The following is a 27,076-nucleotide window of genomic DNA, read 5'->3' as shown; positions in this document are numbered from 1 at the left end:
GAGGATTAACTCCTCAGCTGCATCCCCTCTCGCTAATCATTAACACAGATTTGCACCAATTGGCCCCATCCTGAAGCGCATTCCAAGTCCTGTAGTCACCAGGTTCATCTCTCCCGTCACCCCCATGTTTGTTATGTACCATACCACACCACATTATTCTCTGGAGCTGTAGAACTGCAAGGATCATATCATACTACTCTGGTTTTGAGCTCCCAAAGAATGGAACAGTAGTGATTGTGTCATGAGAGGGAGGAATCACATGCTACACACAATGTCTATTGACCTGATTGTAGGGTTCATTTATGTTCGTGCACTAGACCTCATCCAGCAAAGCACTGAAGCATGTGACTAACTATGCACAGGAACAGTCCCATTGAAATTAATGGGGCTATTAACACACTTAAATGTTTTGCTGGATCAGGGTCTAAGCTGCAAGGCTGTGAAGTTACGTGGCTTTTCTCTTTTACACCACTAGATCTCCGTCCATTTTAAAAGCTGAGCTGACCACTTGCTTTCATATTTTCCATGATGCCTGTCTTCTGCTTGTGAGAGTGCTGGAGCTCAGGCAAAGACAGACTGGAGTGGAATTAAACATCTTGTCAATGATCCTTGGATTCTGAATTTCAGAGGGAATTGGTTACAAACAAACATCATTAAAGTTGAAATAGTATTTCAACAAACAATGTTTGTTAAAAAAGCAAAAATAGGTTTCCATTATAGCCAATAATAAAAAGCCCAAGACTTTCCAGTGACAAGAGTTCTTTATTTCCATACTTCCTAAAGCAGTAAAAATAAACCTAGCCCTACTAGACCAACAATCCGTCATGACAAGCAGGGAGCAATTTCTATGGTGTTTATCCGGAGGACCGTCTGTGGCTGCACGATAACTGAAAAAGAATGAAAGAAGAAAAATAAGATCATGCATTAAAGTATCTTATACACTAAGGCCCCGCTTTGTAAAGGTATTTAGATACTGTTGTTCACAGTGCCGCAATGCCAAACTGATTTAGGAGCCTAAATATCATTTTCAAAAAGAGATTTAGGCATTTAGATAGCTAAATCCCATCAGCAATAAAAAAAAATGAGAATTAGGCACCTAAATCAGTTAGGCTTTGTGATGCTGAGCACTGCAATGCCTAAATACCTTTAAAAATCTGGACCAAAGGCCATGTCTACACTAGCCGGCTTTTGCTGACACAGTTATGTTGATGCAGGGTGGGATAAGGTGCGATCCATGACCCACACGGTGGTGCCGGCAAAAGTCCCACATGTAGACACAGTTATACCGAAACAATTGTGCTTTTACCAGCACAGCTTGTGTCACTTGAGAGAGCTGGAGTGGACTACAGCAGCAAAAGTGCAGTTTTGCTGGTATTGTTACGTAGGTATAAGTATACTGGCAAAGCCGTCTCGCGTAGGCAGAGCCTGAGCGAAGGTACGAGCACGAATGGTGAGCTCCTGTGAGAGTGTGACAGGCTTCACTTCTGCCCAATATTTCTACCTCTCTGTTTTTTCCTGTTGATAATTCAGGAAGAAACTTTACAGCTGCCTCATTTACATGGTAATCAAGGCCTGGTTCAAGATGCTGTTTAGACTTGTTAACATCTGTGGATAAATATGCAAGATTAGAGGCTGGGGAAGGGGAACAGCAACACTTCCATGTGTTGAAAGCAGTATTTTAAACGGTCTTTTTGGCAATGTGTGTCAGATAGCAGAGGAAGGAAATGAGGTCACTTTGCTCAGAACGGTCAGGACTTGTGTCCCCTGCCCATGTTGCTGTGTTGTGAACCATCAGGGCACTCCTCTGGGAACTGTGTCCCTGTGCTGTGAGACACGAGGGCATTGTGTATGGAGCCCATAGCCCTGTGCTGTGTGTCAACAGAGCATTCCTGTGCGCGCTGTGTACCATGCCCATGTCCGTGCTCTGAGCTCCAAGGGCACTGTGTAGTGGGACCATGTCCCTGTGCACTGAGCTGGGAGGGTATTGGGTACTGAGCCCACATCCCTGTGCCATCTGGGCACTCCTGTGGGCATTGCATACCATGCCCTTGTCCATACTCTGAACTGCAAGGACATTGTGTGCTATGCCTATGTCACTGGGCTCTGAGCTGCGAGGGCATTCTGTACCGATCCTGTGGCCCTGGGCCATGAAGGCAGTGGAAAGTGACGGTGCTATATTCTTTTCATCTTACTTTTCTTCCTTTGATAATTGTGCCTTTTCCAAAATCTCATATTAATTCTCGGCCAAGATTCTGTTTTTTCGATAACTGTGGCTTCCACACGGACAAGATCTTTCCTTAAAAATGAAAAAAATGAAGAAAGAAAAAAAAAAGAAACACAGCGTAACTAATGACGGCCTTCTCTAATCAATGGGCAGACTCCCTGGAAGACTATCACAAAGTAATGCACCTTTCTGACAAAACCCTGTCCTGTGGGAACGGCAAGGTCCCCAGCTGCTGAGTGGGTAAATCCATCTCAGCAGTGCCCACTTGCAGGCTTTGCACTGAAGAAACACAGGATTGACTATGCAAGTCTTATCAGGTAAGTGCCACACTAGTCTGCAGGGCAGTACTTCTCTGCTTCACTGGGAGGGAGTTAGAAATGTCTGAAGCTGGTAGAGTAACAGTGGAAATCTGCAACGACACTCAGAGCTGGCAATCCCAAATTCCCAGTGCTGTGAATGCCTGCAATGAAACCTGATGCACATCGTGTTTTTAAAAAAATCCTGTATTTCTCACTTGGCTTAAAGTACAGCAGACCTTCAATACTGGGCTCAGACTGGTTGGCAGCTCTTCTACAGAGCTCTTCCTTCGTCAAGACCAAAGCTGTTCCCCTTTCTACAAAGCAGCAGAGACAGCAAGCACTGGCATTTTGATTTATAGACTGAAGGTTACATTCTTCTAGTGTGACTCACCTGAGTATTGAGTTGGTCCTGCTTTGAGCAGGGGGTTGGACTAGATGACCTCCTGAGGTCTCTTCCAACCCTAGTCTTATAGGATTCTATTCCTAGAGAAGACAATGGACTGTTCACCTGATAAGAGGAGCAGGACTTGATCCTGTGTCCAATAATGCGGCTAACAGACCACTGCTCTCGGTCTGGTTGTGTGACCTTGCATGAGTCCTTTCACCTCTCTTTCTCCTCCCACCCTTTGTCTACCTTGTCTATTTACTCCTGAGATTTCAATCTTATTTGGAGGAGAAGCCCAGATATAAATTCAGGACTTCATGCTCTCCTAGATCCAGAATGGATCTCTCACAGACACTTGTGGGAGGCTTGCCAAGAGATTATTAAGGGAAGAATATGGCCTTAAATGTCTTGATTCTGTAACCTATTGCCACAGTCAGCATCACTCAGTGATAAAATCTATCCCATCCTCCTTTCCCTGTGAAAGATACTCAGAGCAGCATGGTTCCAAAAGCTCCCATCTCACATGAGCTGACATGCAAGGCATTCTCTCTCGAAAGGGCAGTGACTCAGCGTGCAAACACATATGGAATTCGGCACTCAGCGACAGCTCACACACGCATCCTTGGATGCTGGAAGCGAGCGAGAGGAGAACTCTTGGCCAAGACCACTGAGGTATCCCCTTGTGGAAGAGCGCCCTGGAATCTTTAACTGCCATCTAGAGAGGCGGACAGAAAGGAGGGCAATTTAAGGTCCACGCCGAAGAATGAGCTACCTGCCTGAGCAACTGTGCCCCTCGCTCATAACAAATCAGCCTCATTTTAGGACAGGAAATCCAGTCCTGTGCTTTGGGAAGTTCTGGTTGTAATGAACGGTAGGGGTGGAGGATGCACCTTTTCACAACACCCCAAACAACATTAAAAGCTCATTATTGTGCTCCCTTCTCCGCTGGAGGACACGTACAGAACACTTTCCTGACAAATGACTCAGTCTGCATGTAAGGAAAAACAACAACCCTCCAATAAGATCATGAAAGGGCCAAAGGCTTTGAAACATTCACCATCAGTATGAACATATACCCTTTGGGAATACAATATCTATAAGAGATTGAATTCTTAGCGGAACACGCACAAAAAATCAGCCTATCTGCATATTCTGCAGCCAGACACAGGGAACAAATACAGTTTAATATACATGGCTACTGGCCACATCTAAATGAGCTACAGAACAGAGCGTGACCCAGAGAAAGGATGTACTCCACAGCTAGCACAATGACACCCCAATCACAGTTAGGGTCTCTAGGTGCACGGACCAGCAATGCTAGAAAAGAAACCAGCAAAGGCAAAGAAAAGCAGGGTACAGGGGTATTTTGTGAAAAAGGTCTTCCTGTTAGGGAGCTATTCTGCCTGACCCTGTGCCTGAAGCCAATGGGAAAGCTAGACTCCCGCTTGCCTCACGACTGCAGGATTAGACTCCGTGCATGTACGCAAGTCCAGTCACTAACACTAGCAGCTGTGCTGTGGAATCACATGGACATAATCGACACTCAGAAGGCAAGATCAGTGGGGACAGAGTGATTCAAACACTAAAATCTGTGGGCTATTTTAAGCAAATAGTAGTCAAGATTTTAAGTAGTGCAGTAATGGGCTACAAGCTACCAGAAGTATGAAAAATAGAGTGGTGGTGCAGGGAAAGCTGGTCCAGAAATGAGCCTTTGGTTACTGGCGGGCCAGGTGTCCTAGCTCTCATGGACCTTACTTGTGTTCAGCCAGAGGTGTTACACTAGGGAAATAGCTATACAAACCCATGTAGAGAACTCCCTTCTCTAGGTGCTGGATACACACTGTCCTACAGGCATGTGTACTGAGCAACAGCAACACACATACAAGCAGACCTTCCAAAATGCTATTCTTAAGCATGCCCAGGTGCCAAGAAGCAACTTCTGTCTGCAAGTCAAGTTTCAAAGCTATCTGACCCAAGCTGTGTGTCTGACTACAGTGTGAATTTTGCCCTCTGTTGAATCAGTCATTAGGGCTGAATGTCTGAGAGACTGAACTCTTCAGGGAAGGGACTCTCGCTCTCAATAGGCATCTGTCCAGCGCAGCGCAAAATGAGGTCCTAATCTTGAATCAAGGCCTCTTGGCGCTAGAGCAATATAACTAATAAATAGTAACAGTTTATTAAACTTCTCAGCTGTTAGCCTTATGCAATCACAGAGGTGAACTCCTGGCCCCCCTGAATTGAATGGTAAACTCCCCCTGACTTCAGTGGTGCCAGAATTTCCAGATTAGGTTTTTCTAATAAGGAAGAGGAATTCATACGATAACTTCCTATATCCAAGTTGGAGGGAAAGTGATTGTTACTAAATAATGAATATAATCCATGCAGGGGACATCCCGTAAGTATCAAGATGCTTACTGATGACAATCTTTATATCACGCCCAGGAGTCTCTCTCCTGACAGGAGGCAGGTGAACCTCAACATGGCTTTTTTGGGGGAAAGAGGCAGTGTGGCACCGTGCCATCTGGCAACCAGGAGTCTGTAGTCCTGGCCAACCTGGGCAAGCAGACAAGAGGAAGCCTTGTGTAAAATAGCTGGCTACGTTAATGGAAAGAAATCTGATCAACAGCATCTAGGGTTAGAGTAAGCTGATCTCTTTGCCTAACACATGAACCACCAAGGACGCCATGTCCCCTTTACTTAGGGCTAAATTGCCTTAGGGTGTTTTGCAATGGTTCAGAGCATAAACACCTTAGTGGAAAGCAGTGAAAACGCTGCTATGATTTCTGGGTCACAATGGTTTCCCGTTGTAGCTTTGGGGTGTACAATACTGTACAAGTTATAAAGCTAAGGAAATGACAATTGCATACAACTTAATATTGCTTTTGCATAGAAACACTGGACAATAAGTGGTTGCAAAGAACAAGGCAGACCACAGACTTAGCACTTGGTATGAGCTACTGGGAGTGGGAGGAGAGACACCTTTTGTTTTGTTTGAAGATGTTAAAGGAGTATCATGTTGGGAGGTATCTGATTTCTAAGGAAAATTAAAATGACCATCTGTCTAAAACAGAACAAGTTCCTACCCGCCTCCAAGTCTGATCAAGGAATGCAGCTGAAATGGACTGCACTGCACCGACACTGGCTCAGATGTCCTCTTATGTGTTGATTTTTAAGCCAATGGAAAACAAAAAGTCTTTGTATTAATCCAAGCTGTTATCTATCCTCCAAAACACTTGTGGCTTAGGGAGAGTAGGGAACTATGTACAAATACTACCATCTCTAATAGGTGGTGTTCTGTTTTCCTTTGTCTCATACCATAGTAATGGGCAGCTTGTAGATATGTCAGAGTTTCCCCAAAGCCCCAAAAGAGAGGATGGGATGTAGGGTGACCAGACAGCAAGTGTGAAAAATCAAGACAGGTCTTGGGGGGGGGGTGTCATAGGTGCCTATATCAGACAAAGCCCCAAATATCAGGACTGTCCCTATAAAATCAGGACATCTGGTCACCCTAATGGGACACCACACCACACTTCTATTTCACACACATTTCCTCTCCTCCACTACTTTTAACTCAGTGTAACCTAACACTGAAACGCAACTGTTTGGTCTGCAGTCAGTCACACTGCCAAAGCCTCCCCACTTTTGAGGCACATACAGAGACCAAATGATGGCTTTTTCTCTTCCCCAAAATCTCCAGGGAAGCCCTGTGTTTCAGTGTGTGCCCAAAGGCTAGTGCACAAATATAGCTTTGCCAGGGTACTGTCATGCTGGCAATTAATTAGCAGAGTTTAGGGCACTGCACAGAAAGATCTGCATTGTTGGAGGAACGTTCCTTTAAGTGGTGCCAAAAACATGGCCTTTTTGAGGTGACTCACAACTTACTCAGAGTCTGCAAAATCTGAGCTTTCATTGCAAGATATTAAGTTTCTAGCCCTATTGGTATTTTTGCAAAAATTCCCCACAAATGTCAATGCTGGTTCACTTCCTCTGCTGGTAGCAGTGTCGGGAGCCCAGAGTACACAAGGCTCCCGTGAGCCCCAGCGTTTCAGGTCTAAAATGCTGGCAGCCACGGAAGCCCTGTCTACTGTAGGGCTCCCAATGCTGCTAGCACTTCTGCAGCTGAACTGACAATAGTGACTGTGCAAATGTTTTACAAGTAATCCCTAAGGTAGACGAGGATATGGTTGCAAAGAAAACTGGCCGGCCAAGAACAGAATGTGAATCAATGCAGCGTTGTCTTCCTGATTATGCATAAACACAGCCTGAAATAAAGGCTCTGAGAGGTGTGAGCTCCCTCTCCTCTCAGTTCATTTCACTGGCGGTGTTAATGCTAAAGCCTAACATTGTCATGCAACACATCAACACTAACTATTTTGCTGCTGAACACTGTAGCAGATGAGACGTGGCAGAGAGTGGGAACGAAGCTGGCGGGGAGGCATGGAAACTGAGAGAAGCTGCAGGGAGGGAAACAGAGCAGAAAAGAGGAGACACACAAAGACCAGGTCTATGCTACATGCTTTTGCCAGCACAGCTGAGTTGGTCAGTGGTGTGATTTGCGACCCTGCATAGCTGTGCCAGCAAAAACCCCAAGTACGGATACAGCTTAGACTGGCAAAACCATGCTTTTGCTGGTATATTTTATTTCACCGGGGGGACTGGAATAAGCTATCCCAGCACAAGCGCAGTTTTGCTGGTATAAGCTGCATCCACACTAGGAGTGCTTTGCTGGTATAATATTCCTGAAAAGCTATACCAGCAAAACATTCTCGCCTAGATCTGGCCAAGGACAGGAGAGGAAGGAGGATGAGGAAGGAAGGAAGGAAGTTTAACTCTAAAGGGAAGTGCATTTACCCAATACGTGATGCTGAATATGACAATAAGGCACTTAAATAATGACAAAAAGTGAGGTTACCATATACAGTTCCCCATCTTTCAACCCTCGATCTTTGTGCATATCAGCCTGTGACATCAGGGAGAGTTCTGCTGTGGGCTGAGGAATGTACATAGTCTGATCTCCCAGCCCATGGACCATAATTAAAAATGTGATTTGGCCCGATCTACAGAATGAATTTGCCTCCCCTGCTTAACACATTCTGTCCTAAGAAGCCCCACAAGCAGATTTTACATTAAAACATTTGAAGTGAAAAAATTGCTGTAATCATCAGTCTGTTTCCTATTTTTAGTACAATGAGTAACAATAATAATACTTTACAGTTCTACCATCTGAAGATCTCAAAGCACGTTAGAAACGTTGATGAATTTTGTCTTGTGACTGACCTGGGAGATAGACAGAGCCAGGAATAGGGGGTACTCGTCACAAGACCACCCTTCCTCTCAATGAGAGGATTTACAGTCTTTAAGTGTATGTAAGAGTAAGATGCCTCCACACTGTCCCCATCCGCAGCTGGATTCACTTCCTCATCCCACTAATACGTTACAGCTGTGTTCAACCCTTAACTATTTTGCTCTACGTTACTAGAAGAGCAGATTTAGTTCTAGGACCAAATGAGAGTCACAGACTTAGGGGACGAATCCCTTTGATGTGTGCACCTAACTCCCCACAAATGCTAAGAGAAGTGACACACGCACAACCCCCTCAGCACTGCTTGCAATATGCTGCATAGACTTCTTGTATGCCCGCAGCCCTGGCAGGGCTGAATCTTGAAAACATTTCACTCGGCAGTCAGCTGACTTGAAGATACGTTATTATAAAGTGTGTCTTTCTTACCCCAGAAGTGGCTTTCCAATTAGTGTGAAGTCATCGGCACCAACCAGCAAAACCTGGAGAGATTAAATTATGCACTTGGGTCACTTGCCAGTGGTCGCAATGTAATTAGAAACAATATTATCCAAACTTTACAAGTATCCTAGAGGCTTGGGTGTTGGAAAATTTGCATTTTTATGAGCTTCAAGCCTCAATCTGCTGCTGAAAGAGAGCAACAAGCCAAGAAACAGACCCATTCAATAAACACTCTCCCAGGCAAGGGCTAGGTTTTTTTCTACCAGAGCATGTTTTACGAACACTCTGCACACTAATCAGAGCCCCTAAATCCTTTGATTCTATCTGCATTTGTAAGACAGTGGAAGAAAAGGCAGAGAAAAAATAAAGACCCTGAATTTCTAAGATCTTCATGCCAAGGCCTGTGAACATAGCTGCTATGATCACTGGAGTTTTATAGCAGTTGCTATGCGCTCCTTAGGGAAATAGCAACATTTTCATTCTTCTTCTCTCTGCACACTCAGATGGGTAACAAACAAATAGATATCCAGGGTAGAGTCATGCCATGTACTAGTCCTTTGGTTCAGGGAATTTAAATTGCCTGCTTAAGTAAGAGAACAGTCAAGACTTGGGCAGACGAGGAAGTATTTAAAACACAGAGTTTCTACAGCCTATTTCTTTTCCCCACTAACTGTACTGCAGCAGTTAAAAGGGTTGCACATATAACTAAGGCTTTGATTTTTGGTTCAGATAGACATTTGTTAGCAAAAATCTGACAGGATTATGGTCTGGATTTACCAGAAGAGTAAACATAAATGCCTGACTTTCTTCACCCTGACCCAGATCTGTGCACTCTCAGCAGGCTGCTTCTTGCAATCGCTTGTCTCACCCAAGGATTCAACCGGCAGCTGCCAGAAAAAGTGCCTCAATACTGGGCTTTAAAGCAACAAACTTGTAGAAAAGTGGCCTCTTCCATACTCTATTACACTGCAAATAAATGCTTGGCTATGATGAATAAAGATTAATCCAGTGTAGCCTCACTTCATGGTATTTCAACCAAGCTTTGGATTAATAAGTCTCTGTGGGGTCATTTAAGTGTTAGAAGTGGATTATGTTGGAAATATCTGATCAGGAGCCCACAATTATCCCCTCCATGCCCTCCTCATCCACAGATACAATGAACATCATGGAAGCTCAGGAGAGAAATCAACTCTTCCATCACTTTTGGATGTACAGTCTCTTTTGGGCAGATTGCTGCGTCAACTGATTAGTGTTGTCAATCCCAAAACAACAAACTTTTCTTGTGCAGCATGTCTGGGAATGCAAACGTCTAACAGAGAGATGTTTACAACTTTGGACCGAATGGGTAAAGCAAACTGTCTGTCTTCCCACACAGAGAGAAGGAGCCTGAAATCTGCAGAGCAATTCAGTCCATCTCTCTCTGATGTAAATCATGCTAACACTGTCAATAAGAGGGTAATTAAAATCACAGCAACAGTGAAGGCCTTGCAAGTAGCTACAGTTAGAACTGGAGCTTCTGCAGATCCAAGGGGAATATTCAGGACTTCTCTGAAATTGATTTCTGAGTTCTCAGGGAACTTCTTCCCATTTATGATGCCACGTTGGGAAAGCTGGCCTCTATCCATGGCATTTCTGCTAATGAGCCCGAAGAATAACAACACATCCTTGTGGTTAGCACAGAACTGGTGGGGCTGAGCAGTATAAACATTTTCTGTGGAAACACATCCATGATATAAACGTTACAGAGGACTACTGTGGCAGGGGAGAGCATGGGACACCAGTTTCCCATAATCTGTTGTTTATTTATTTTTATAAACAGCCAGCTCCCTCTTCCAGCCCTCAGCACAATCTTAAATACCACAACATCCACTAACCCTGCTGAGTCAGTTTTATTGCCTTCCATATGGGTGAATGGAGTTTTCTTGACTTGTTGGTCAAGTAGGGGGACCCCTAGGGTTTTATGAAACAATGAAGCAGGCATCGTGAACAGTAAGTAGGTGGCTTGGATCATTTGGTCAGTGACCCCTTGTTTCAATAAATGAATAGAGGTCAACAGCTTTTCCCAAGGATGAAACAGATATACCTTCCCCCAAATTGCATTAGCTGAGGCAGCCTGGAGAAAGAACCAAAGCCACAGTGGGCTGCATGGGTGGGGACTAGTCTCATGTCTGTCACAAACAATCGCTGACATAAGGCGGGCTAGGAGTTCTCGAGTTAACGTACATAATCCTGAACATCGGGAGGGTTTTACCTTCTCCAATCGGATTCGGTCTCCACATTCAGCCGGCAGCACGTTTTCCATTAAAATCAAATCTTCACTGGTTACCTTCCACTGCTTACTGGCAAAGTGAACCACAGCAAAGAGCCTTCCATACCGCCCAGTGGCAATCATCTCATTCACTTTTTGCACGACCTCTGTTAACAAATGGTGAGTTAATGAGTACGTCAGGGATAGGCCACAGTGAGAAAAACCAGCAGAAAAGGCTAGCTGTTCAACACCAACACATTTTGTCCCTGCCACCCTCCCACAGAAACCATTACCTGAGTAGCAGTCCTACTTAGAGTGGCCGGAATTGGCTGAACAGTGATGACGTTTCATAAGCATGGACTTTATCTCCCTTCTTGAAAGACTGAGGTCTCGTCTACACTTGGATGTTAGCTGCTGGACTGGCTGAACCCATACAACCCCCTAATGTAGACACAGTTTACACTGCTGCAGCTTATATTGAATCGCTGAAGTCTGAAACGTTTGTTTAGACACCACTGGAATGCCCTATCCTGCAGATCCAAGGTGTTCCATAAGAGAGTGCCCCACTCTGCCTTCGATGCATCCCGCAGTGTACAGGAGTCACCCCGTAACTCCTGAAAACCTTACAAAATTCACAGGGGCTGAAGAAGGGCTCCAGCGTACTTTGTAAGGTACACAGGCTCTGCAAATTGTGGCTCCACTGTACTTGAAAAGCCCAAGCTTGAGATCTTGTGTATTTCACAAAGCAAGCAGGGTCCCTTCCTCAGCCCCTTACTGTACATTTCCCAGAGAAGTTATCCATGCATGCATGTGCATTGCAGCATTCCTTAGCTATGCAAAATGTTCCACACAAGCAAAGCCCACCATTTTTAAAAGTCATAACTCAGTCAAATCAAACTCTGCCTTTATCGGAACACTCAAAGGCACTTCCTAATGAGGGCTATTTCCCTGTCAAATTTCAACTTTCTACCCTCAAGCCTTTCAGCTCTCAAGATGTTCAGAAAATGAGTATTTTTTATAATAAGGAAAAGTATATTCCCCCCCTTCCTTGTGCTCAAAAATAACTGACCCAATTTTACTCAGAATTTAAACAAAAATCCCATTTCAGAAAGAGATGAAGCATGGAATATTTTACCCCAAAAGGCACACAAAAAACCCAAAGTTATGAGCAACTGAAAACAGGGAGCTAGATGGAAACTATTACGCAACCTTAATGACAGAAGTCAGCGCCATTCCCACTACAATTAAGCAAAGAGCTTATATTATGGTCAGAAAGTACTGCACATAGGAACAAACCAAATGTCCATGTGGTCTAGTATCCTTTGACTCACAGTTATTACTACTGGATGCTTCAGAGACAGAAGTGTGATCCCCATCTCCTTTCCATTATGACCTCAACTGCACTTCATGATATTGTTGGGAAAAAGTTTTTCCTGCCTCAAGATTGTGAATAGCTTATTCCATTGTGGTCAATATCCTTGTGGGCAAAATGTTCAAACCTATGTGCTTTAAGTTAGGCTCCTAAATAAAAGTCGGCTGATTTACAGTAATGCAAAGCGTGACACTATACCCCATCTTTGTCATAGTAATATTATTATGATAGGATTAAGGCATAATTATGCTGCATTTTGTACAAGATGGGTCATGTAAGGCGTCATTGGAAAAGTTTTGATTTGCTGAATATGATTATTCTATTTGTGTGCATGTATCATTTTTGTATCTGAAGTTATAAATACTATGTATCTGTATTTCAAATGTGGTTAAATCTGGGTGACACCCACTAGGCAAAATGCTTCCAGCCTAGATAGCTGGTTGTAAAGGGCTTATTCAGGGTAATGGGCCATTAGGAAAAACAACAGGCCTTAGGAGAAGCTTATCCCCCACCTGGTGAGCTTTCCTGAGAAGGCTCCAGACAGCCTGTAAGTAATGGCTGCAAGGGCATGTGACTAGACCACATGACTCTGGACTCCATTTTGGATACCTGTATTTTTCCACAAACTGGTCTGGGAACCAAGTTTGAAACAAAGGGTTCCTGCCATATGGAAGGCTATACAAGGCAGGGAGTGACACCATCTATTGTTCTTCACTCCCCCACAACTCAACACCCAAGAGAAGCTCTGAAAGAAAAGGACTTGGAACGGGGGTGGGGAGCCCAAGCTACAAAGCAAGTGCAGCTTGTGCCTTGAGAAGCTGCAAGCCTGCTTGTATCATCAGTCAGGGTGAGAAATTGCTGATTCATATCCAATCTTTCTGTTTGCTATCACTTATAATCACTTAAAATCTATCTTTTTGTAGTTAATAAACTTGTTCTATGTTTTAATCTAAACCAGTGTGCCTTTGACTGAAGTGTCTGGGGAAAATCCCAGCTTGGTTACCACAAGCATGCATATTCCTCTCCACATTGAGGAAGAGACGAACTGAGTAATAAGTTCATACTGGCTGGGGTTTTGACCAGGGCAGGACGGTACTGCTCTGAGGTCTTAGGCTGGGGAAGTGGGGGTTATTTGGGGCAGCCTCCCTATCGTTGGTTCATGCAGTGGCTGGCCAAAGCCTGCATGCAACTGTAGCTGGGTATGTCCCTGCCTGTGAGAATGCTGGTGGGAGTGTTGGACTCAGAGCGGTCTAAAGCTTGTCACAGCAGCAAGGTGTGAGACGGAGCCCAAGCTAGTTAGTCAGAGGGCTCAATGATACCCCAGTTCCAGGTGGCACCCTGTCACACACAGTCCTTGCATCTCCCATTGAAGCCAATGACATTTGTAGGTGCTCCGTAAATTTGAAATTCAAACTACTTATATTCAGAACCCTAACTTCAGACCTTTATATTTGAAAATTTTGGCCTATAATTTTATCCGAGCTGAAACGACTGCAGTTTAATGATCAGATCCTTAAAAAAGGAAATTCACATCAACGAAATGCTGCCATTTTATCATTAAGAGTCATCTGCATTTTTGCAGTACAGGGAGTGATCTTACATAAAATATCTCTGGCCATTTCCAGGCACAACAGAGTGAGTGAGGGAAAGATTGGCAGGTAGAACTCAAATACTCTTATAGATGTGAGTTGAGGTCAGAGCTCTAATATTCGGAGCTCGCTCTGGAGGGGCAAGCCAGTAGCTTTGGAAAGAGGCCTCCTGGACACATCGTATGGAATGACACAAAACCATGAATATCTATGAAGTTATGAAGCCTGGAAATTACAATGGCTCAAAGGCAGAGAGCCCTGTGCAAATCAGACTCAACGGCAGATTTGATACATTTTACCAAACAGTTCAATACTTATTTCCCCCAGTATTGATATTAAAAATGTATGGTTCACTGTGTCAACAAACAGTACTTGCAGGACAAACACTTTTCTTCATTACATTAATTTGTCACCTGAGCAACAGCGAGTGGAGCAGTGTGTGCTGTGCACAGAGCAGAATGAAAACAATCCAGAAAAGGAGGTCTGGAGCTGAAGGCTCTTTTTCAAGTTGCTGATGACCCATGTAGTTATTTATTGATATTTTATCCCTCTGTTGTTGAGTGAGCTACATACATTAAATGCAGCATCCCAGGGCCCCAGCAGACAGTGCAACAGCTCCCTTCTCTAAAATATGCTGGGTGGAACGAGAGAAAAACATGAAGAAGACTGAGAAGAACCAAAACCCACTCAGAAGACCAAGGATGTGCTGCCTTACAGTCTTTCAGACGGCCAACAACAGTACGGAAGCAGTGCTGCCGGGCTCTGCAGCTGGAGAACTTTACCTGCATGGAACTTTGCCTCTTCTGTTGGATCTGGTAGTTTGACTTCGGGCCATGGGGGTGAGGACAATGATGTTTTGGCAATAATTCTGTCAAAAATAAGGTGCGAATCAGCTATTATAAATATTTATTACCATGAGACCCAAACCATTAACAAAGACGAGAATCAATAGCATATGCACATAAAATTCCTACATGGCGGGAGAGTGAAAAGCAGGGCTGCTCTGCCATCTGCAGAGGGAGGTAAAACCTCAGGAGTTACGGTTCTCTTCCTGACACAGCTCACTCATCAGCACTCAGGGCCTGATCCAAAGCCCACTGAAGTCAGTGGAGAACTTTCCAGTCAATGGGCTTTGGATCAGCCCCTGAGTGAGTTAAAGAAGTTTTGGTTACTGATTCTCCCCACTCCAGTGTTCTGTGTGATGGTCAGGGGATGTCTAACTAGATGAAGCAAGAAAAATATCCTCTTTCCATAAGAGTCAGGATAAAACTTGCTATAGCAAGAGGGATTTTGATGGAGTAAAATTCCCATTCCTATCTCCCCAAACCCTTTGTTAAACTCCCATCACAGCAACTGAGCAGCTGCCTCGAGAAAGACCATATTAAAAGCAGGCCCAGTAATGAAACACATTGATGCATTCTGACAATTAGGGCACCAGCAGGCACTTTTCAAAGGTGTTGAAATTGCAATCCATTTGAAGAGATTGTTTAACCACATGCTGAAAACGCTTTGTCTTGCTTCAGAGCTAGTCTTGCAAATTATAAAAAGGCACTGTACTCAAAGAGAAACAGCTGCTACCCCCCATACTCAATGCTGTTCAGCTACACAACAAAGTTCAGAGAACCCCTGAGAGCTTTGCTAGAAAGAAGATGAATGGCTCATTTGTCATCCCCTCCTCCCACCCCACCTCCGTATAAACAGTACAAGTTGAGGACAAGTTTTTTCTTCAATATTATAATGCAACAAGCCAAAATATGCAAAAATGACCTTTAAGAATAAGCAGTTTGAAGTTGAGCTGGAGATTCGCTTAAAATCTCCTTCGGCCTTTGCTACACCAGGCTTTAACTTCGCACCATTGTTGACACCATTGCAGCTACAGCTGGGAATGCTGGTGCACATAAAGCGCCAGGGGCTACCAGTGGCTTTTACCACCATGTTGTGTAGATGACATGAGGCATGATCCCACCCCACTGCCACTGACTTCAGTGGGAGCAGGCCTAGACTGCTTTAAATGCTGGTGGCTTCCTGAAACATTGTCTACACTACGTTGTCTACTCTCCCCGTTTGCTGCACTGGTGTTAACAAAGGTGGGGAGTATTTCAGAAAACAACCCAGCACAGACACAGCCTTAGAAGGAAAAGAAGGTCTAAGATAATGTCCCTAAATCAGCCTCAGGGGACTGGAGATTAATCACTCGTGCATGTTACTTGTCCCTCTTTAGGCAGACTATTTTTAAAAGCTCTTCTCTGCTAAATTGGTAGTTTAGTGAGGGCCTTGAGAACCACAGCTGGGCTCTCTATACAAGATTACAAAGTTGCTTTTTTTAAGCTTCCAGCTGCACATCTTGAATGACGACACTGATAGCTGCTAACATCCCTCTTGGAAATTTCTGCTTTAATACAGCATTTGAGCTGAAAGACTTTATTTAGTCCAAAAGCCCCTTTGTGAACATAAGAATAGCCTTACTGGGTCATACCAGTGGTCCATCTAGCCCGGTATTCTGTCTTCTGACAAAGGCCAATGACACGTGCTTCAGAGAGAACCAACAGAGCAGGCCATCACTGAGTGATCCATCCCCTGTTCTCCATTTCCAGCTTCTGGCAATCAGAAGCTAGGGACACCCAGAGTATTGGGTTGCATCTCTGACCATCTTGGCTAATAGGATGGACCTATTCTCCATGAACTGATCTAATTCTTTTTTGAACCCCGTTATAGTTCTGGACTTCACAACATCTCCTGACAACGAGTTCCACAGGCTGACTATGCGTTGTGTGAAGAAATACTTCTTTTTGTTTGTTTTAAACCTGCTGCCTAATAATTTCATTGGGTAACCTCTGGTTCTTGTGCTATATGAAGGAGTAAATAACACTTCCTTATTTACTTTCTCCACACTATTCATGATTTTATAGACCCCTTGCATATCCAAGCTGAAAAGTCCTAGTCTGTTTAATCTCTCCTCATGTGGAAGCTGTTCCATATCCTTAATCATTTTTGCTGATTTTCTCTGTACCTTTTCCAATTACAATGTATCTTTTTTGAGATAGGGTGACCAGAACTGCACACAGTATTCAAGGTGTGGGTGTACCATGGATTTATACAGTGGCATTTTGATATTTTCTGTCTTATCTATCCCTTTCCTAATGGTTCCTAACATTGTTAGCTTTTTTGATTGCTGCTGCACATTAAGTGGATGTTTTCAGAGAACTATTCACGACTCCAAAATCTTTCTTCAGTGGTAACAGCTAATTTAGACCCCATCAGTTTGTATGTATGTTTGGGATTATGTTTTCCAATGTGCATCTGCCATGTTGTTGCCCAGTCACTCAGTTTTGTGAGATCCTTTTGTAACTCTTCGCAGTCTGCTTTGGACTAACTATCCTGAGTAAGTACCACTGAGCTTGTTTGTTACTTTCCAATTTGCTTTGGGTTTTGGGGTAAACTGACTTGTGGGTCTGTCTACACAGCAACTAGACACCCGTGACTCGCCTTTACTACTCCTTTACTATATCCTTTACTGTGGATGAAGGGAAAGCAGTGGACGTGTTGTTCCTTGACTTTAGCTAAGCTTTTGACATGGTCTCCCACAGCGTTAAAGAAGTATGGACTGGATGAATGGACTATAAGGTGGATAGAAAGCTGGCTAGACTGTCGGGCTCAACGGGTAGTGATCAATGGCTCCATGTCTAGTTGGCAGCTAGTATCAAGTGGAGTGCCCCAGGGGTCGGTCCTGTGGCGGTTTTGTTCAATATCTTCATAAATGATCTGGAGGATGGTGTGGATTGCACCCTCAGCAAGTTTGCAGATGACACTAAACTGGGAGGAGTGGTAGATACGCTGGAGGGTAGGGATAGGATACAGAAGGACCTAGACAAATTGGAGGATTGGGCCAAAAGAAATCTGATGAGGTTCAACAAGGACAAGAGCAGAGTTCTGCACTTAGGACGGAAGAATCCAATGCACCGCTACAGACTAGGGACTGAATGGCTTGGCAGCAGTTCTGCAGAAAAGGACCTAGGGGTTACAGTGGACGAGAAGTTGGATATGAGTCAACAGTGTGCCCTTGTTGCCAAGAAGGCCAATGGCATTTTGGGATGTATAAGTAGGGGCATTGCCAGCAGATCGAGGGACGTGATCGTTCCCCTCTATTCGACATTGGTGAGGCCTCATCTGGAGTACTGTGTCCAGTTTTGGGCCCCACACTACAAGAAGGATGTGGAAAAATTGGAAAACGTCCAGCGGAGGGCCACAAAAATGATTAGGGGACTGGAACACATGACTTATGTGGAGAGGCTGAGGGAACTGGGGATGTTTAGTCTTCAGAAGAGAAGAATGAGGGGGGATTTGACAGCTGCTTTCAACTACCTGAAAGGGGGATCCAAAGAGTATGGCTCTAGACTGTTCTCAGTGGTAGCAGATGACAGAACAAGGAGTAATGGTCTCAAGTTGCAGTGGGGGAGATTTAGGTTGGATATTAGGAAAAACTTTTTCACTACGAGGGTGGTGAAACACTGGAATGTGTTACCTAGGGAGGTGGTGGAATCTCCTTCCCTAGAAGTTTTTAAGGTCAGGCTTGACAAAGCCCTGGCTGGGATGATTTAGTCGGGGATCGGTCCTGCTCGACTAGATGACCTCCTGAGGTCCCTTCCAACCCTGATATTCTATGATTCTATAATTCTACTTGACTAGGGCTCAGACTGTGGGGAAGTTTCATTGTTGTGTAGACCTTGGACTCTGTGGGGTGCGAGGGTCCCAGAGTTTAGACTGCAGCCAAGCCTGGAAGTCTACACAGGAATGAAACAGCCCGGCAGCCTGAGCCCTGCAAGCCTGAGGCGGTTGGCACGGCCAAATGAGGGGTTCTTTTTGCTGTGCAGACATAATGCGTGTTCTCTGAATGACCGGATCCAACTGGCTAACAGATCCAGCTCACAGACCATGGTTACCATTTTGGGGGGCATACAAAGGGGTCAGGAGTTCTTAATGACAGCTGGCACAGCAGTGCTTCATATACGCAGCCAAGAAGCTGTGGTTTGTTATTAGTTTTGTACTTTATACAGAGTTGGTCTACGGAATGAAATCCAGCAAATTTTGTTAAACGTTCCAACGTATATCCTCAACATTTTTTCTGTGCCTCTTATAGCTGTGATCCAAATTCCTTTACTTCCTGATGTACCTCCTGACTGCACCAAGAGAAGGGTTTCTACATGCTAGACCAGGGGTGGGCAAACTTTTTTGCTCGAGGGCCACATCTGGGTGGGGAAATTGTATGCAGGGCCATGAATGTAGGGCTGGGGCAGGGGGATGGGGTGCAGGAGGGAGTGCGGTGTGCAGGAAGAGGCCCCGGACAAGGGGTTGGGGTGCAGGAGGGGGCCCAGGGCAGGCAGTTGGGGTGCAGGATGAGTGCAGGGTGTGGCAGGGGGTTGGGGGCTCAGGGCGGGTGGGGGGGTTCTGAGTGTGGCAGGGGGCTCAGGGCAGGAGATTGGGGTGCAGGAGAGGTTTGGGGTGCTCGCTTCAGCCCACTGCCGCTTACCTTGAGCAGCTCCGGGGTGGCAGCGGCGCACAGCGGGGCTAAGGCAGGCTCCCTGCCTGCCCTGGCCCTGCACTGCTCCTGGAAGTGGCCAGCATGTCTGGCAGTGGCTCCTGGGGGTGGGGTGGGGCAGGCGGCTCCGCCGTGCGCTGCCCTCGCCTGTGGGTACCACCCCCAAAGCTCCCATTGGCCTCGGTTCCCCATTCCTGGTCAATGGAAGCTGAGGGGGGCGGTGCCTGCAGGTGAGGGCAGCGCATGGAGCCCTCTGCCTGCCCCCCTCCCCCAGAGGCCGCAGGGAAGTGGTGCTGGACGCTTCTCAGAGCAGAGCGGGGCCAGGGCAGGTAGGGAGCCTGCCTTAGCCCTGCTGAGTCACAGGGCTGGTAATCCCACGAGCTGGAATGAAAGCCCTGATGGGTCAGATCCGGCCCACGGGCTGTAGTTTTCCCTCCCCTGTGCTAGACATTCTTTCCTGAGGAATCTCCTTGAGAATCCGGCTAACAAGAAGAACAGAGCATTATACTTGGATGACACTGGGTATCATAGATTGACTTTCCCTAAGGGCACTCAGCACTGACATCCACAATTCAAAAGAACTGTCATCAGAGCTCAAACTGCCCAAGCACGTGGCTGCTAATTTCTGTGCTGAACAGGCCTTCCCAGGAGGCTGATTTAGTTTCTACTCTTAGGTGTTGCTACCTTAACTACTGGAAATGTCAAAATTGCTAACACAATGACAGCTCTAATTAAGTGACAGGTTTCAGAGTGTCCTGGGGATGCAATGAATGGCAGCAAATCCTCTGCTGCTGCCACAACACTGATGAATGGAAGCTAGCAGGGATATTTAAGCCAGCATCCATCAGTGTTTTCCTGTCAGCAATCTGAGTGGATTCCCTCTGCTTCAATCAAGACTGTCACTGTGTGGGATTCTTTGCCCCAACACTGAAAAGAATCCCTTGTTACCTGAAAAGCCCTGTTCAACTAATTGTATGTCAACTACATTGGCCGGTTTGCTTGTCCAAAGAAGGGATGACAGACAAGGAACTAGGACATCACTAGTGAAAATACCTATTTGCTATAAACTTCAGAGACGAGCACCAATTAAAACCCTGCTCAAATATTTCAACAGTTTTAATTAGAAGATGAAAAGGTACATAGAAAATGCCTATATGCTATAAAATGGAAGTCAGACTAAATGATCACAATGATCCCTTCTGGCTTTAAAATCTAAGAAGTGTGATTTTAGGTGGAAAAATTATCTGAGTAACCTTTGCTGGAGTCAGGAACCTCTTATGATCTCTCATACAAGTTGTGCCATTTTGGAAGGGTTGTGGCAACAGCTAACACCTCTGCTTCATGACTTTCTATGAAAGGTTTTCATTTGTTCCATAGAACGATGGAGGGAAAAGCACGATTATTCTAAAGGACAATACTTTGCACACATACAATGCTTTTTACCCAGAGCTCTCAAAGCACTTTACCAAAGAAGGTAAGCACTGAAGCGTACCCTCTTTGCAGAAGGGGAAACTGGCATAGAGAGATTATGTGAACTACACAAAATCACACTGTGGCAGTGGCAGTGGGAACAGAACCTAAATTCCACTCTCACTCCACACAGCAACTGTGTGTTTTGCTACGCAAGCCCCACCATGGAGCAGAAATACCTTCCCCTGCAAATACTCTAACTCTAAGTAATAGTTGCCATCAAGAACAATTCTGCATATTCCAGTGTCTAAGGGGATCCTAACAGTTGCAGGATGTTTTAATTCAAAGAGACCAACAGTCAAAATGCCCCATACCTAATAAGGAATAAATATTTTAATAAGTAAGAACCAATGACACTGCAAAGACATTTGCGGAAAATAGTCTTTGATTCAGTATTATCTTCTCTTTTGAGCAGGTAATGTGTCTCAGATGGGCTGGCCAGAAAGGCATTGGCTTCTGAAACTTAAAATAGCCAGGAACTGTCCGACTACCATAAAATGGTCTCTGATATAAAAAAGGAGCAAAGAATTTCCTGAGAGCTCTGGTCAATACTGCCCTGCAATAGTTTCCATAGTTATCAAGTGATGTGAAAATTACAACAAGCATTTTCAAATTCAAGGGAAACGCTAGACACTATTAAATCAGGCTAAAATGAATAGCATGGGAGTTATGTTCAATCTACTTGGCAATGTCCATTAGTGCTCTTTAAAGTGCCTACATTTAACAGAAACACAAACCAAATGTTATCAAAAACTTCTAAAGAACCATGCCTTTTTGGGCTAGCTCCATGGCTTAATGGCTGTGCCATATTCTGTGATGCAGGGACAGAGTAAAAACCCTCTCCCTCAAGCACTCAAGACAAAGGGAAGGGAGTGCCTCATCTTGCTCTTTAGACTGCAGAAATCAGAGACAGAGAATAATTACTAGGTCATATATTTCAGGACCCAGCAGAGAGTAATTTTCTATTTCTTTAGTGACCCCTTCTGGCTAAAGCAAGGAGCGGCACTGACTGAAGCTGTACCCCGACTTGCTCAGGCAGTTGCAGGTACCTCTATCTACACCGGGTCACTGAAAGGGAGAGGGAGACAATAATGGGGAGCAGGGGAAGGCAGGGTCAGTATTTCAGACGGAAGCAGAGCAACACGTTGACATTACCCTTGCTGTAGTGAAGTGCTTTGACATCGCTCGCTTCGAACTGTAGACCACAACAGAGACGCTAATAAGAAGAGAGGAGAGAGAGAATTAAAAATAAGCAGTAACATTCATCAGTCCCGGGTAATTTAATGAGTAAGTATGAGCCATGCCAATTTCAGCACTGCTGGGAAAAGCACCACAATGTAGGAGACAGAAACAAGACACAGTACGTAATAAATCAAGAACTCCTCCCTAATGCACCATATCCCAAGGGAGCAGAACAGAGACAGGATCACTCTTCTACAGCATACACGGAATACGTACAGTCAGTGAGAGTGTCAGCTAGAAGATTCCAAATGTGGATTGCAACAACGTAATATTGTTGTATTTGTGCATAACATCTCTTTTGTCACCAAGACAGGGGAATGTTCCAGGAGTCTATACATAGCTGTGTTGCATCCTTCCAGTGCTGAACTATTTCTTTAATGGATACGGTTAAGTATATCCTTCCCTGCCTAGAAGCCTCTCACCCTTTTAAGGCTGTGACAAGTTATAGAAAATGTGTAGGACAAAACAAGGTGATTCTTTGCAACCTTCATTAAGCCTCACCAAGCTTCCCCACACCCTCATTTCCATGCATGCAAAGGAGGGGAGAGAGAGAACTGCAGATAACTCCAGTAACTCCCTGGCCATTCATTCTCTAAACAGTCACTTCAGTGACAAGTGAAACATAGGGAACCAGTGTGAGTGCAGAGGGCTTAAAGAAACCTTTCTAGAGTGGGGGACCTTGGTTTGTACATGCATATGCCTTGGCTTTCCCTGACTCCAAGTACCACCTCTCTTCTCACAGACAAGCGGGCTGTAAAACAGCATCAATTGGAGAGATTAAAAAACACAGAAAACTTGAACACAAAGATTGTTTTAAATGGCTAAATCAGGGCTCTCTATTTACATCTAACTCTCTAGACCAGGGGTGGGTAAACTACGGCCTGTGGGCTGGTTCCGGCCCACCAGCCATTTTAATCCAGCCCTTGAGCTTCCACTGGAGAGCAGAGTCTGGGGCTTGCGCCGCTCCAGCACTCCAGCCGGGGAGCAGGGTCGGGTGCCGCTCCACGTGGCTCCCAGAAGCAGCAGCATGGCCCCATTCCGGCTCCTACATGTAGGAGCAACCAGGGGGCTTCGCTCTACACACTACTCCCGCATCTCTCATTGGCCAGGAACCATAACCAATGGGAGCTGCGGGGGCGGTGCCTGTGGACGGGGCAGTGTGCAGAACCGCCTGGCCATGCCTCCCGGTAGGAGCCAGAGAAGGGACATGCCGCTGCTTCTGGGAGCCGCTTGAGGTAAGTGCTGCCCGGAGCGTGCACCCCCTCACCACCCACCATGCCCCAAACCCCTGATCCCCCTCCTGCCCTCTGAGCCTCTTGATCCCAGCCTGGAGCACCCTCCTGCACCCCAAACCCCTCATCCCCAGCCCTACCCCAGAGCCCGGACCCCCAGCTGATGCCTGCACCCCAACCCCTGCCTGCCCTCTGAACCCCTTGGTCCCATTCCAGAGAGCCCTCCTACACCCCAAACTCCTCATCCCCAGGCCCACCCCAGAGCCTACACCCCCAGCCAGAGTCCTCACCACCCCCACCCTGAACTCATTTCTGGTCCTATCCCAGATCCCACACCCCCAACCAGAGCCCTCAACCCCTCCTGCATTGCAACCCCAATTTTGTGAGTATTCATGGCCTGCCATACAATTTCTATTCCCAGATGTGGCCCTCAGGCCAAAAAGTTTGCCCACCCCTGCTCTTGACAATGAGCAACTGAAATGGCAAAGGAAGAGTGGAATGGAGGATTATCATTAATGTGACCAAATATCCAGAGAGATTAATGAAAATCCCCTAACAGAAGGGTTGCTTTCTGATGGGCAATTATTTTAATTTCCTTTTTGCAGTCACAACATTGGAGATATTTTCTTTGGAAAGGAACTAGACCTGCACAATTGCTAATTAACAGGGAGGGCCTAACCCTGGAAAACTGGGCTAGTAAATAAGAAAGACAGCAATTGAACGAAAAAGAAGCTGTCTCTGAAGTTGTTTGCTTAGTTAAAAGAAAGTGTTTGCACAGCTCCTTTAAGCAGCTGCTTTTGAGGAATGTTGGAAGTTGCCTTGCCTCCTTCCTTCACCCTCCACAGTGCAATAAATACATATGTCTGGAAAGGGCCCGTTACAACCAAATAAACATAATGATTCTAGACTATGCGCTCTGCTTTTGATTATTATTATAACCAACTGGTAGCACAAATCAAATGTAGGTCTGGATTTAAAGCTCATGAGGCAGGCAGCTTATTCAGATAATCACACTTAGCTCTTCGTATAGTGTTTTGCATTAGTAGATCTCAAAGTGCTTTCACAAGCATCCTGCTACTGGCCACATCTACACGTTCAGCTCAACCTCTCCCATTTGATGGGACTGCTACCAGACTGCTGTCCCTGAATTTTGCTTAAGGGCTCCATATTTTATGACAAACTCTAGCTAGTAGGTTTCAGAGTAACAGCCGTGTTAGTCTGTATTCGCAAAAAGAAAAGGAGTACTTGTGGCACCTTAGAGACTAACCAATTTATTTGAGCATGAGCTTTCGTGAGCTAGTAGATGTCTCAGAAATGTGAAGTGCCATTTCCTGTTGGCTGCTGTGAGGATGGTCACTGCTACTTTACTCCTCACCAGACTCTCTTTATGTCTTGTTCCCCTGCAAAAATCTCTGGTGCTTGCCTCTGCTGCACTACATAGTTTTTCGGAGCACCAGCAGCATGAAACTGACATAATTCTTGAATATATCACTCAGGCCTACAGGGTTCTGAATAGCAAATAAAAAAACCAACCAGAATCTTTGTTAATTTTACTCTTGTGCTGTTAGCCAAGGCTAAGCATCAAGGGGCACTCAAGCTGTCTGCCTGCAGACTCAGGAAGACAACTGGCATTGGTCTATAATTGGAAGGTAATTAGGGCTGGACACCCTTTATTTTTGATGAAATCATAAGTTTTTTAGAAATTGATGGTATAGATCTCCTCTTTCACCCACCCAAGCTTGCCACTCACTTTTTCAAGCCCTGAGTACTAGTGATTCTGGCAGAGGTGCTGTGTCTGTCATACACAATTGCCTATGGCAGGACCCAAGTGCTATGTGGTCCACCTACAAGTAACGTGTATGGGCAATATGTGACTGCCTTAGGCAGCAGGTTTAAGAATCAGGAAATGGTGCCAATATCGAGCTAGTCTGCAGATTTCACCAGGGTGTGACAACTAATATATGCATCTGTTCAGCTGATTATCCATTCTTTTCAGAGTCACAGCTTCCCAGGACAGAGTTCCCCATCGTATAAGTATGGCTTTCAATCTTTGTTCCTAGATGGATGACTTTACATATGGCTGTATTAAAATGCACACTGTTTGTTTGAGCCCAGCTTACCAAGTGATTCAGATTGCTCTGAATTAGTGACCCTCATCTTCATTATTAACCACTTCCCCAATCTCTGTGTCATCTGCAAATTATATCAGTGATGATTTTATGGTGTTTTTTTTTTTCCAGGTCACTGGTAAAAATGTTAAATAGTGTAGGGATAAGAACCCATCCCTCCAGGACTCCACAAGAAACACACCCACGCCTGACGATTCCCTGTTTACAAGTACCTGTAAATTAGCCAGTTTTTAATCCATTTAACATGTACTATGTTGATTTTGTACCATTCTTGTTTCTTAATGCCATGTGGTACAAAGTCAAATACTTTATAGAAGTCTATTACATCAACACCATTTCCTTTTTCAAACTTGTAGCTATCAAGTTTTTGTACTGGCGCAATTATTTCAGTTAGGGATTTTTTTTAAATTAAAGTTATACAAGTACACTCCCCAGTGTGGACACAATTAAACTAGCATAAAGGGATCTTACATTGATATAGCTTATTCCCCTTCCTGTATGGGGATAGCTATGCTGCTATAAAGCACCAGCATAGGGATACAACTGCATTCATGCTAAGAGAGTCTTAACTATACTGGAATGGTTAACATGTTACAACTTTCCAATGTAGACAAGTCCTAACTTGTTTGAAGCCCGGCCAGCTGTGACACAGTTAAAGGCCAGAAGGGACCACCAGACAGTCTGTACATCACAGGCCACCAATACCACCCAATACCCACACACCAAACCCAACTGATTCAATTAGACCAAAGTATTACAGCCTACAGGAGGCTAAACTATTATGTGCCACAGGCAGAGAACAAGAGAGAGGGGGGTGCACCAGTGCCTGAGGCCCCCACAATGGCAGGGAAATGATTAAGTGAGATACACCCAGATAATCCTGGCAAGTTAACCGCACCCACACACTGGAAAGAAACCGTGGGGGAGAAGGTGCGGGTAACACAACCCAACGGCAACAGCCACTGCCAATCTGACCCTTCGCTGACGCCAAAGCCAGAAGGGACCATTGTGACCATCTAGTCTGATCTCGGTCCTGGGTGACACAGGCCCCAGAACTTCCCCAAAATACGCGCCCGTGTGTGTGTGGGGAGGAGAGCGGGGAAGTCCATCCCCGCCCCACACAGGGCAACCCGCTAGCCCCTGAGCCGGCCCGGGCGAGTGCCCGTCCCTGCACGGCGGACACCCGCACTCAGGCTGCGAGCTCCCCGGGGCAGGGGCTGGGGTGACCGGACAGCGAGCGGGACAGGGCGGCGGGGCTGTCACAGGTGCCCAGAGAAGAAAACGCCCCGAATTCCGGGACTGCCCCGATACAGCCCTGCCAGCGACGGGCTTTCCCTCCTGGCCTTGCAGCGCGCCCAGCACACCGGGGCCCGGCACAATCCGACATCAGGGCAGGGGCCCGGCGCTGGGGTGCAGCCGACCCCGCGTTAACCGCAGCGCGGGGCGGGGAGCAAAACCCCAGAGCCCCCCCCCGCCGCCGCCGCCGGGTCTCACCTGCCGCGGGGCCCGCCCGCTGCCGCCCCGGGCCCAGGAGCCGCCCGCAGGCCGCCGCCGCCGCCATCATCCCGCCCGCCGGAGCCGGAAGCCGGGGGAGCCGGAGTGAGGGCGCA

General features: G+C 45.7%; 1 protein-coding gene across 1 annotated transcript; it reads right to left on the bottom strand.

The window, feature by feature from the left end:
* Positions 1-742: 742 nt before the first annotated feature.
* On the bottom strand, positions 743-27,072 carry MRPL21 (mitochondrial ribosomal protein L21). Its single transcript, XM_048852217.2, has 7 exons — positions 26,961-27,072; positions 22,019-22,079; positions 14,640-14,725; positions 10,900-11,063; positions 8,637-8,689; positions 2,193-2,296; positions 743-887 (listed from the first exon to the last, which is right to left on the bottom strand). The coding sequence occupies exons 1-7, from the start codon at positions 27,028-27,030 to the stop codon at positions 823-825; spliced, it is 603 nt and encodes a 200-aa protein (XP_048708174.1). The 5' UTR covers positions 27,031-27,072; the 3' UTR covers positions 743-822.
* Between the last annotated feature and the right edge of the window lie 4 nt (positions 27,073-27,076).

The sequence above is a fragment of the Caretta caretta genome, chromosome 6 (assembly GCF_965140235.1).
Source record: "Caretta caretta isolate rCarCar2 chromosome 6, rCarCar1.hap1, whole genome shotgun sequence".
NCBI lineage: Eukaryota > Metazoa > Chordata > Testudines > Cheloniidae > Caretta > Caretta caretta.
Note: the sequence above shows the minus strand (reverse complement) of the source record. Positions and strands in the feature narration are given on the sequence as shown.

Coding starts and splice junctions, on each gene's coding strand:
- MRPL21 (XM_048852217.2), bottom strand. CDS start 27,030: ATGATGGCGGCGGCGGCGGCCTGCGGGCGGCTCCTGGGCCCGGGGCGG. Junction 22,080..26,960: donor GCGGGCGGGCCCCGCGGCAG/GTGAGACCCGGC, acceptor TCTTCTTATTAG/CGTCTCTGTTGTGGTCTACA. Junction 8,690..10,899: donor ACCGAATCCGATTGGAGAAG/GTAAAACCCTCC, acceptor TAATCTCTCCAG/GTTTTGCTGGTTGGTGCCGA.